The sequence below is a fragment of the Mesitornis unicolor genome, unplaced genomic scaffold (genome assembly GCF_000695765.1).
Source record: "Mesitornis unicolor isolate BGI_N332 unplaced genomic scaffold, ASM69576v1 scaffold27012, whole genome shotgun sequence".
NCBI classification, from domain to species: Eukaryota; Metazoa; Chordata; class Aves; order Mesitornithiformes; family Mesitornithidae; genus Mesitornis; species Mesitornis unicolor.
In genome coordinates, this window is record NW_010167558.1 from 22,050 (window position 1) to 33,742 (window position 11,693).

The 11,693-nt window shown below is 36.1% G+C and overlaps 1 protein-coding gene across 1 annotated transcript in view; it reads left to right on the forward strand.

The window, feature by feature from the left end:
• LOC104536184 (sodium channel protein type 1 subunit alpha-like) overlaps window positions 1-8,177 on the forward strand; it is a gene marked incomplete at its 5' end in the record, with an annotated part of 29,949 nt that extends 21,772 nt beyond the window's left edge. Inside the window, 5 exons of the mRNA XM_010178738.1 lie at window positions 2,733-2,786; window positions 3,131-3,268; window positions 5,263-5,367; window positions 5,697-5,967; window positions 6,268-8,177. Coding sequence (XP_010177040.1) covers window positions 2,733-2,786; window positions 3,131-3,268; window positions 5,263-5,367; window positions 5,697-5,967; window positions 6,268-7,436 — 1,737 coding nt within the window. The remainder of the gene's footprint in view (window positions 1-2,732; window positions 2,787-3,130; window positions 3,269-5,262; window positions 5,368-5,696; window positions 5,968-6,267) is intronic.
• Between the last annotated feature and the right edge of the window lie 3,516 nt (window positions 8,178-11,693).

Sequence of the window (11,693 nt, forward strand, 5' to 3'; positions counted from 1 at the left end):
TCTTTCACTAAAGGTGATGCCTTGAACTGAACCTCCAGTTCCATTATTTGCTATTGTTCAGGCAACATATTTAAAACTTCCAAGTTCTCCTACAGAACTGATGATTCTGCTTTGAGAATTAAGAATCCATTTTCTCGCAACTAAGTTCTCAACTAGTGTAAATGATTTTTCATAATGATGTTTATATTCATTGATTCTTACTGATTTTCAGGATGGATTTAGATTAAAACAAATAAAATTATGAGGGAGTATATTTTATTATGAAAATTATCTACTTTTAATTAGGTTATGGGATTGTTTTTCTTCAGTTCTTCAATAGTGGTACTGTCTTATGGTTTTGTGAAGCTCATTGTGGAAAATTCATATTTTACTTTAGTATTTTGAACTGCAAGATAGTAATACGTTATATTTATATTTTTCCACCCCCGCACTCTTTTCAATTTGCTGTTTTTAATAATAGCAACAACAACAACAACAACAACAACAATAATAATAATGCAGCTCAGTTCTTCAGATCTTTCAGTTTCTTCAATTCTTCAATTCTTTCAGATCTTCAGTGCTAGCTGAAAGGCACTGTCTGTTCATAATGGAGTACTTTACTGATGATGGTGAAACTTATTATTTTAGAATGAGTATCCTTTTTTTTGCGTTCGTCCTAGTTAATCTAGGCTACACCAATAAATTTACCAAAACCCCAATAATTCCACTATGCCTGGAGGATCATCATGTGTCTGAATCTGAGACAACACCACAGACTTTGCAGAAGTTCCACCATTTGCATCATCTTTCTGATGTAAAAGTATTCCCATTATTTGCATTTACTGTTTCAGGCTGAAGTGTTGATTTCAACATAAGTTATCACATTCCAAAAATGCAAATAATGTACCAAGACAGAAAGATGTAAGTCATGAAGAAGTCATCCTGTCCTATTTAGACCTTGTAAGACCTCAGCTGAAATACTTAGTCCAGTTTTTATTACAATTTCAAGAGATGAACTAGTACAAGAGACCTCAGAGGAGTATAATGAGAATGATCAGAGTCCTGGAAAACAAGATCTGGATGGAAAGATTGAAGGAGCAGTGATCACAGCCTAAAGAAGAAGGGCAGCAACCATCAGTTTGCAAATAAATAAGAGGTGCTTACTTATCATCAAAGAATGATTAGCACTGTTCTCCAGGTATGTAATGATTATGAAAAGTGACAGTCTTAAATGGCAACAGAAGGATTTAGATATTAGAAACAATAAAGACAAATGCCAGAATAAATACTTTTTATGAGATTGTGGAGTGTCCATCATTAAAAGTCTTTGAGAACAGGTTAAACATATATTAGGAGTTATGTAAATAAAGGTGATCCTACCTCTCCTAATCCCTTGCAGTCCAAATATTCCAAAAGGACTTAAAATTCTTCAGCTGAGACTTCTACTTGTTTCAGATTTATTGTTGATTTTTCGATCCTCTGATAATTCATTCTGATTTCACCATCATAATGTAAGGCTGCCTGAACTTCATGTTTTCTGTGTTGGCCCCAAGATGTGAAAGTTGTTGCATACTGGATTTGCATCTCAGGATAATCATGCTCTTTTAAGTATTCCACTATTTCTAAAGTGTAAGGGACCTCTTTTTCTTTAAGAAAATAATTCCTTCTCATTTTAAGTTCACTGCAGGATGATGCCAGCTGCTTTGTATGCTCCATAAGCAAAGCCTTTTTGAAATCTCCACCAAAAATGAAACCTCAAGATGATGGAGAAACAGCAATATATATGGATGAAGAGTGCTCCATTCCCAAATTGTTTATGCAATTGAACTCTATGGCGAGGAATATGAAGGAACCAATGACCTGCAGCCTTGCCTAGCAAAATTATAATAAGGATTAAATGACAGACAACTTTCTCACATCTTTGTTTTATTCTGGGCACAGCTGCATTAAAAACTGAGTAATTTCTACTTGGACGTGTTGCCTAGTCAAAAAAGAACTAATTGCTACAATGGAGAAAATTACTTTATTTTGAAAGCTCAGATGAAGCAATTTACAACTCCCTGTCAAATATAAAACTGTATAGATTTTGGGCAGAGGAAATAGCTATAAAAGTTCTCTAACTGCTACCAACTATGAGGCATGTTAAATCTTTGATGCACATAAAACACATCCTCTTCTTACCAGTTTATCTCTGAACATGCCTGAGGAAACTACCCTCTGTAAAACACAATGCAATATATTTAAAGTTAAAATAGAATTACTAAATCAAGTAAAGTCTTTCAAAGTAGAGAAAAATAAAAATTCTTATTGATAGGAAAATACCTTTTCTGAGCTGATCAAATCTTTGGTCCCCTTTGGTTGCTACCCTTCTAACCGATTTGAGAGGGAGGGACTACACATCAGTCTCCATTGGTGGCAACTCAGTTACACAACGCTATTTCTCAGCTGTACGTAGCCTTTGCAGTTGACATGATCTGATGAACATTTCACCCACTAAAATGAGACTGCACTCTATTATTTGTGATAATTAATTAGAAATACGTTAATTATGCTTACTGCTTAAAATGCTCATACAGCTACAAACTAGAGGGACACACAGCAGTGTATCTGATGAGCAGCTGTGAAGAAAACCAAAAAATCACCTAGAAATCTCATGTTATGCTAATTATTCCTAGTGCTGTACTCAGTTGATGTAAATAATTTTATGAACTATCTTCAAGCTCTATGCTTAAAAAAGTGTGTACTGTTTACAGGCTACATTTAAAGGCTGGATGGATATTATGTACGCAGCTATTGACTCGAGAGATGTAAGTAGTGCAATTATGTAAAATTATCTTTTTTTCTTGAAGTCTGTCAACAAGTGTGTATTTATAGAACTTCCAAAAGCAATTAATATCCATAAAACAGAATAAAACCCATCCATGCAATAGAATGAAACAAAATTAAATTAACTGACATTCTGCTGTAATTGTGGAAAACTGAATGTAAACTGCCAAATGCTGTAAGTAATGGACAAAAAGCATTGATATATGACAGGAGTATTGTCCAAACACAAAATATTAAAAACATTTTGCCCAAGGTTGCTGCTTGTTCAGTTGAAATTTTCACATGAAATCTTAGGAATCATATTTCACTTTTTTTTTTTAATTAGGTATTACAGCAACCCAAGTATGAAGACAACCTGTACATGTATTTGTATTTTGTCATCTTTATAATTTTTGGGTCTTTCTTCACCCTGAACCTATTCATTGGTGTCATTATTGATAACTTCAATCAGCAAAAAAAGAAGATAAGTATTGTTTCATTACTCTTCTAAATATATTCTAAAATATTACATTTTTGCAGGTACATGAGATATGGAATGTACACCTGAGGTTTGTTCAAAATTGGAAAAGCTGAAGTATATTAGGATACAAAATCTTGCCAAGATGTAGTATGCATTAAAGTAATGAGGTTTTACTTAAAAATAAATGGGGTCGACCCTTCTGTTTTCAATGTCTAGTTTAGTCTTCTTCAAGTTGGAAGTGTCAATGGACACAAGTTGCTTATGGGGAGATTCCGACTGAACTCCAGAATACTTTTTTTTTACCATGACATCAATTAGATATTGGAATAACATCCCAGGGGAAGTGATAAATTCCCCTACATTGGTCAGTTTTAAAGGTCAGCTTGACAGGGTGCTGTCAAGGGTGCTGTCAGGGTGCTGCTTGACAGGGTGTGCAACTGATGTAATTTAACCCATCCTTTTACCTTGAAAGGTTGGTCCCTTCCAACCTGGTGTTCTATTCTATGATTCTATGAAGTTGTCTGCTTTTCCATGTCTAAACTTCATGAAGTCTCCTCACGTGATCAAATCTCTGCTTTAGGTATCTCCATTAAAGCACTCATAATTTCTTGATTATTTTTTTCTTCTTGATTTGTTGTGATTCTATCAGCACACACACACAAAAAAAGTTTTCTGGTTTAAAAAAAAAGAAAAAAAAGCACCATTTCATCACACTGCTACAGATGCTGTCTTAATGATCCCAAGTATTTGTGGGTTTTTTTGTGGCACTGAATGATCTGAAACTATAAAGAACAGGAGTGGTTGGTAACTACCTCAGGGCCTACTGTTATTGTTTCATAGTGCAGATGATCTCACTGGTATAGATGGTCTGAGTATCACATGTTCCTCTTTAAAACTATTTTCTGTAAATAGATAAGGTACTGAAAGGTAAAGGACAAAGGAAGCTATGAATTACTAGTTTAATTTTACCTCACTGGACTTCATAATTTTATTTGGTTTTTTGTTACAAAAGAGAGATGGTAAGTAAGATTTTTGGAAACCAGAGATGCTAGAGGCCTAGATGTATATGGCTTGGGAGCCTGTCCAGTGCATGCATTGTCATGTCTTCAAGCTTCCTAAACACTCATCCACAAAAGGGCTGCTTCCACTCCTATGTGTTCATAGACATTCCTGGAATTAGATATCTGCAAATATCTTTTATCCAAGAAAAGTTTACTTCAAGAGGTATGTGGAGTCTGATGGGTTTTCATTCAAGCTGCCTGTGCAAGAAAGTTACTATGAGCAGTGAATCTTGGTTGAAAGACCCATAATTCTCTCTGTATCTTCACTGACAGACTCCAAAGGCCAGTTCTCACTTTTGGTAATCAGAACTTCTTTGAACATGGAAGATAATCAAAATAAAAGACTTAGAGAGCATTTTGCTGTTAACAGTATCAAGAGTGGTTCAACCTTCATCTCAGTTTCTCCAAAGTCACAAAATCTACCTTCTCAAAAATCTTGAGGACTTTGAGTCCCACTGCTAATGCTGTGATTGATAAACTAGAGACACCTTAGGTCTTATTAATTAATTATTAAGTAATGATTAATGCAGCACTAATGCATTCATGTGCTGAAAATCTGACTTTGCTTCCTTTGCTTCACTAAAATCGCAGTTCAAAAGTGACAGTATTGAGCAGCCCGGACTATTTGAACTTATCTCAGATGCTGTGTACTGTATCCATTCCTATAAAAGAAGAGAGGTACTGAAAAGGATTTCTTGAAGTTCAAGGAAAATAACTGTAGAAAAATGCTGCATTACTGGGGTTTTTTGTGAGATGCAGTACTGTATGTTCAACTTCTAGACTAATTGCTTAGATTGCAGACAGCTGCATATAACATTTTTCCCAATTCAGTCTTCTTGATTTTCAAGAAATAAATGGATGAATCACATTTCCCTTTGTTTTTTTCAACACTGCATATAAATGTGATTATAACCAGTTTTGATCTTATGTCTTTACTTTGGAGGTCAAGACATATTTATGACAGAGGAGCAGAAGAAATACTACAATGCAATGAAAAAGCTGGGATCCAAGAAACCACAAAAACCTATACCAAGACCAGGGGTAAAATTATTTATATACATCAGACCAATAGCTATTTACAAACAGCTCAGTTTTTATTGACATACGGAGAGCAGAAATATGCCATGTGAAAATTATCATGAATTATAGTATCAGTCAGCAAAATGTATGTTTTACGTATGAATATACAAACAAAGGAGGCTGGACTAAACTGTTTTATTCACTTTAATTTGACTACCTAAGATCCTTAGTTACATTTTTATTGAAGCCTCATAGTCCTTATTACATGTATTTTTCCTACTTTCTTCTAACAGGAAAACAAAACCAATTACAATTTGTGTTGGATGTATCTTTTTTTCTTTTCTCCTCAGAACAAATTCCAAGGCATGGTGTTTGATTTTGTGACACAGCAAGTATTTGACATCAGCATCATGATTCTTATTTGTCTTAACATGGTTACCATGATGGTAGAAACTGATGACCAAAGTAAAGAAATGGAAAATATTTTATACTGGATAAACCTGGTGTTCATTGTCCTTTTCACCGGAGAATGTGTCTTGAAATTAATTTCACTTCGCCATTACTATTTCACTATAGGCTGGAACATATTTGATTTTGTAGTTGTCATTCTCTCAATAGTAGGTAAGTCTTGTTTATTAAACTAAAAAGAGGGTAAAATGAATATAAGGTGAAGTTTTACTTGAATAGAGCTATATGATTGACTTTTGCCATTGCAAAGTTTACAGCTAAGTCATGTATCTTTTCATTTTTATCTAATAATTTACTTAATCCAATCATCAAAACTGTTAAAATCTTTCCACATATATTGCAACTGCAAATATTAATTATAACTGGTACTTTTTAAAACTGTTTTTCTGAATTTCTACTATGATATGGAGATTAAGTGGTAACATATCTTGGTTTTATTTTTTTCACTTTTAGGTATGTTTTTAGCTGAGATGATTGAGAAATATTTTGTGTCCCCGACACTATTCAGAGTCATCCGACTTGCCAGAATCGGTCGAATCCTGCGTCTCATTAAGGGCGCTAAGGGAATCCGCACTCTGCTCTTTGCTTTGATGATGTCTCTACCTGCTTTGTTCAACATTGGTCTGCTGCTGTTCCTGGTCATGTTTATCTATGCCATATTTGGCATGTCCAACTTTGCCTATGTTAAGAGGGAAGCTGGTATAGATGACATGTTCAACTTTGAGACGTTTGGCAACAGCATGATCTGCCTGTTTCAAATTACCACATCTGCTGGCTGGGATGGTTTGCTAGCCCCAATTCTTAACAGTGGGGAGCCAGACTGTGACCCTAACAAAGCTCATCCAGGGAGCTCTGTGAAAGGCGACTGTGGCAACCCTTCCGTTGGGATTTTCTTCTTTGTCAGCTACATTATCATATCATTCCTGGTAGTGGTGAACATGTACATTGCTGTGATTCTGGAGAACTTCGGTGTTGCTACTGAAGAAAGCGCTGAACCCTTGAGCGAGGATGACTTTGAGATGTTCTATGAAGTTTGGGAGAAGTTTGATCCCGATGCCACACAATTCATGGAATTTGAGAAATTATCTGATTTTGCAGCAGCACTTGAGCCTCCTCTTCATCTACCCAAACCAAACAAAGTCCAGCTTATTGCAATGGATCTGCCCATGGTAAGTGGTGACAGAATTCACTGCCTTGACATCTTGTTTGCTTTCACAAAGCGTGTTCTGGGCGAAAGTGGGGAGATGGATGCCCTCAGAATACAGATGGAAGATCGGTTTATGGCATCCAATCCTTCAAAAGCTTCCTATGAACCAATTACAACCACATTAAAAAGAAAACAGGAGGAGGTATCTGCTGTCATTATTCAACGGGCTTACAGACGTCACCTTTTAAAACGAACAGTAAAACAAGCTTCCTTCATCTATAACAAAAACAAAACTGAAGGAGGGGCTGGTCTAGGTATAAAAGATGAAATCCTTATTGACAAGTTAAATGAAAACTCATTTACAGAGAAAACAGATATAACTGCATCAACAGCAGTTTGTCCACCTTCTTATGATCGTGTAACAAGGGCAGTCAAAGAAAAGCATGAGAAGGAAGATAAAGATGTTCAGAAATAAAAGCAAATAGCAAGCAAATTCATCTATGTGCAAAATAGTTCATAGCCTATAAGGATCATGTATTTGTGTCAACAGGACTCCTGCTGGAGATCTATGCCAAACTGACAATTTTTACAAATATACTGTACATTAAAGGTCAGTGCCTACTAAAAGACAGTGACCCCTTGTCAGTGACTGTGACTGTGATACAGGGAAACAACCTTGACAGGAGGTTACTGTTCTCACTACCAGCTGACACTGCTGAAGAGGAGAGAAAAAATGGCTACTCAGACTGTAGGGACCAGTTCAAGGGGTGCAAACCAAGTATTTGTGTGTTTAGCATAACACAATATGGTAACAGTATTCACTGTTTGCATTTCAACTGCCACATATGTCATATTTTTACAAAATCTGTGTTGGTGGATTCATCTTATTTTTATTCATATCTTGTTTATTATATGTGACTATTTTTGTAAATGGGGCTTCTGTTGGGGAAGGGGATGAAGTACACCTTTACAGGTTCAAGGGCCAGGTCTTCTATTATATGACTAATATACACACAGAAATGATTTGCATGAAGGCATGCTGCACTTATAGATCATGCATGAAAATAACATTAAGTCACAAAGAACAACAGATTTTTTTAGCGCAGTGTTTCTGGAAAGGAATAACAGATTTTGAGGTGCTTAATTAATGTATTCATGTTGCATCATGTCCAAATAAGTCTTGGTGTGCCTGTAAAGTCCCCTGTAACTCACAGGAACAGTAGAGATGAATTTTTTTTGCACAGACCATTATGTTTCAGAAAATGCAAACTACTGTCTAGGTCTGGAGTCACAGATTTTGTCTTCGTCAAATGTCTTTCTGCATACAAATACTAAATGAATCTGCCTCAACCCTCCAAATTGATCAAAAAGAGCCCTTATCAAGTTGTTCTGCTTTATCCTGCAGTATTGTTTAGCCATCTTCAGCTCTCAGTAAGGTTGATGTTGTTGTACACGTTAATGAAAAGCCCTCTGCTATGTAAATAGTAATTTTTAACATGTGGTGCATGTTTGAGCAAACAGATCATGACCTAAGCACATTTATTGCATCAAATATGTACCACAATAAGTGTAGTGTGCAAGCGTTCAACAGGTACAGTTACCAATTATCTACCATTATAGATAGTTCGGATGCTATCAGTGCATGTTTATATTGCCTATGCTGCTGTTCCTTTGACTGTCCAGGATTCTTAAATATGGGAAGCCATACATCAGAGCTAAATGAAATAAAATACTCAACAAGACCTCATTCCTCCATACCATTAAGCAATATTTTGTAGCTGTTTAGGAGCTTATTTGTTTTATGTTTTTGAATTTTCAGTGAAAAGCATACAGTGTATATTCAACCTGTACAGACGTTGAAAACTACTAAACCTGTTGAAAATAATGTTAGAATTTTATAAGCAAATATAAATACTGTAAAAATCATTTTATTTTCTTTTTCACCATTATGTACATAAAACAAGAACTGAATTTTATCTTCAGGTTGATGTCATACCATTTTTGTTACTTTCTGTCCATAGCACTTTTTCACAGAAGAACTCCAGAGAACAAGATACAACTAAGAGAATGGATAGCTGTAGGTTCTTATTTTTTACAAGATTTGCAAACATGTCAATACTTTCTGTGAAATGAGTTCATAATTTGCTTCAAAAAATTTAATTATTTTTGCAGTTGGGAAATGGTGTAAAGTTCAAATTGAATGTCTAAGCAGTGCCTGCATCATAAGTTTTCAGATACAACCTTTCTTTCACAGAATCCTTAATCTTCTCTCATAGATTTTTTTTTTGTTAATTTTATTCATGCTGCACTAGAACAGTTCTAAATGTTATCTTCGGTCCACAATATTTTTTCACAAAGAGAAAGTAGCAAAGTTGTATAATCCAACACATCAGGACATTTTATGTTTCTTACACAGGAAAACGAAATATAGATTACTTTTATTAAAATTATTGACTAATACTGTATTAGTGAACTGCATGCAGGAAAATGCTACTATTACCCTAACGGATGCTAAACAACATTATTAATGCGCCAAAATAATAAAGATTACATTTTTTTATTGTATGTTCCTTTTGTCTTGCTTATCTGACATTAATATAAAAATATAAAACCACAGAATGAGAGGATACTGAAAACCTTTACAGCCAGCTATACTGTTCTTCCATGTAAGCACAGGACTTGCTTGTTAGTCGTCAACTCGGAATTTTTAATTCAATGAATGTTAGACACTGAGCCCGGTGATTCTGCTCGTACCAATAGTACTGCCCTGAGTATCTGCATGAGCTCATGTAGCAGCCCCATGCAGTGGGGTACTGAACCATCAAATCCCAGAGCTGTCCCAGGAGGCTTCTAGCATTTATGGGAATGAGAACTGAGCGTTCATGAGTTTACAAAGGGAAAGTGAGGATTGAAAATAGTTCTAAATATATGACATTTCCCAGCTTGGATTGTGAAAACCAGTTTACTCTTGCTAGTTACTAGTCACAAATGGGTGACAGAACATCTCGTATTCAAGTGTGTTTCTGGAAAAGGTGAATTGGCGCTGGAGTGAATAACCACTGGTCTTTATTCCAGGAAATTTTAAGAATCGCTCTAGAAGCACCATGTTTCTAAAAGTTATATTTTGTGGATACTGGTATGGAAAAATTCAAATGCAGCTGGAAAGTGGGCTTGTCAGTTATTCCTTATCAATTGGTTCAGTGAATCTCTGAAAATACTCATTTTATATGCTTACATAATTTTATATTGCATTCCCCTACAACTTACAGTGAAAACACTCAGAGGTGAATACTGAACTAAATATAAAACCAGTTTATGAGCAATTGTATTATATATGCCAGCTCAGTCGCTAATGCAGAAACAAAATTTCACAGCATTTACCCTGAAATTCATCACAACGCTTGTGAGGGAGGAAAATGTTTCTCCTTCAAATTGCTCTGAAATGCATTGCGAAAAAGAAAAGTCTAAAACCCTGAAAGAAAGGTGTTAAGTATCAAATTGAAAATAGAAGTATTTTCAGATTAATATGTAGACAATATATGTCTTAAAAGGTTACTTTAAATACTATTTAAATTATCCACAAACTGACAAGAATAACAGACTGCTTTAAAAATAAGGTAGTAAATTGAATACTATTTTTAATAGACTGTACACAGGTTTTTAAAACTTTGCTTTTCTCAATGAAATAGCTTGTAAGGTAAATAAAAAATCTTCCACTTTCACTGCAGCTCACAGATCACGGCTGCACAAAAATACTTTTTTCTTACGTCACAGAAGCCAAATTGTTACTTTAGAACAAGTAGAGCATCACTTAAACATAGCAGGAAATTTTGAGTATCATCTTGGCTGGCAGGTAAAAAGAAACATGCTTGCACATTACTTCTTTGGCTCCTTTCCTGACACGGCCGATGAGATGTGTGTAATGGAGCAGTGTCAATTTGTTACAAAAGTTTACTCTGAGCGCTCTCCGATTGAAGAATTTGGCTTCACCTACTAATTCAGTGCAAAGTGGGTTTAACTCCTTGTACTAAATGGCATTATTGGCAGTTTGTATGTTAGACAGACAACACAACCGTCCTAAAGGATCATTGTTTAGCAGCAGTTGTATATCTAGAAGAAATGACTGAGGATCCTTTCACCTCGAGGCAAAAATCTGACTTTTACTAGTCTTTGCGACTCTCTAATTCTCCAGCAGGAAAGAAGGGAAAAAAATAAAAATAGACCTTTATTTGATTTTACCCTTTTGCTATTCCATTTCTACAGAGAAGCTTCACATCACTTGAAGTGCTCAGTATTGAGATACGTTATGAAACAATAAATGGAGTATGGGCCACTTAGTCATATGTCCAGCCAAAAAAAAAAAAAAAAAAAAAGGCAAGAACATAGACAAATTCTCAAAGCTTTGCGCTCAGCATTCAGGCACTAAAAGCCCGACTGCTTCATGGCTCCTGAGGGGCAGCCCCCACCTCCCGCCCAGGGGGTCAAGCCCCTCCCCCTCCGCCTCGCAGCCAATGGTACGGGACCTCCCGGCTGGGTGGTCCCGCCCCATATCCCGAGAGCCATTAGGCACGTTCCCCGTTCGCCACCAGTTTTTCTTCCCGTGTCTCTCCCGCCTCCTTTCCCTTCAAGCCAATAGCAGCGGGCGCTCCTGCGAACCAGCCAATGGCAGCGTGCTGCTAGACTCCCCCTCGCCGTTCCGGAGGCTCACCCTCAGCGGCGCTCGGTAGCAACG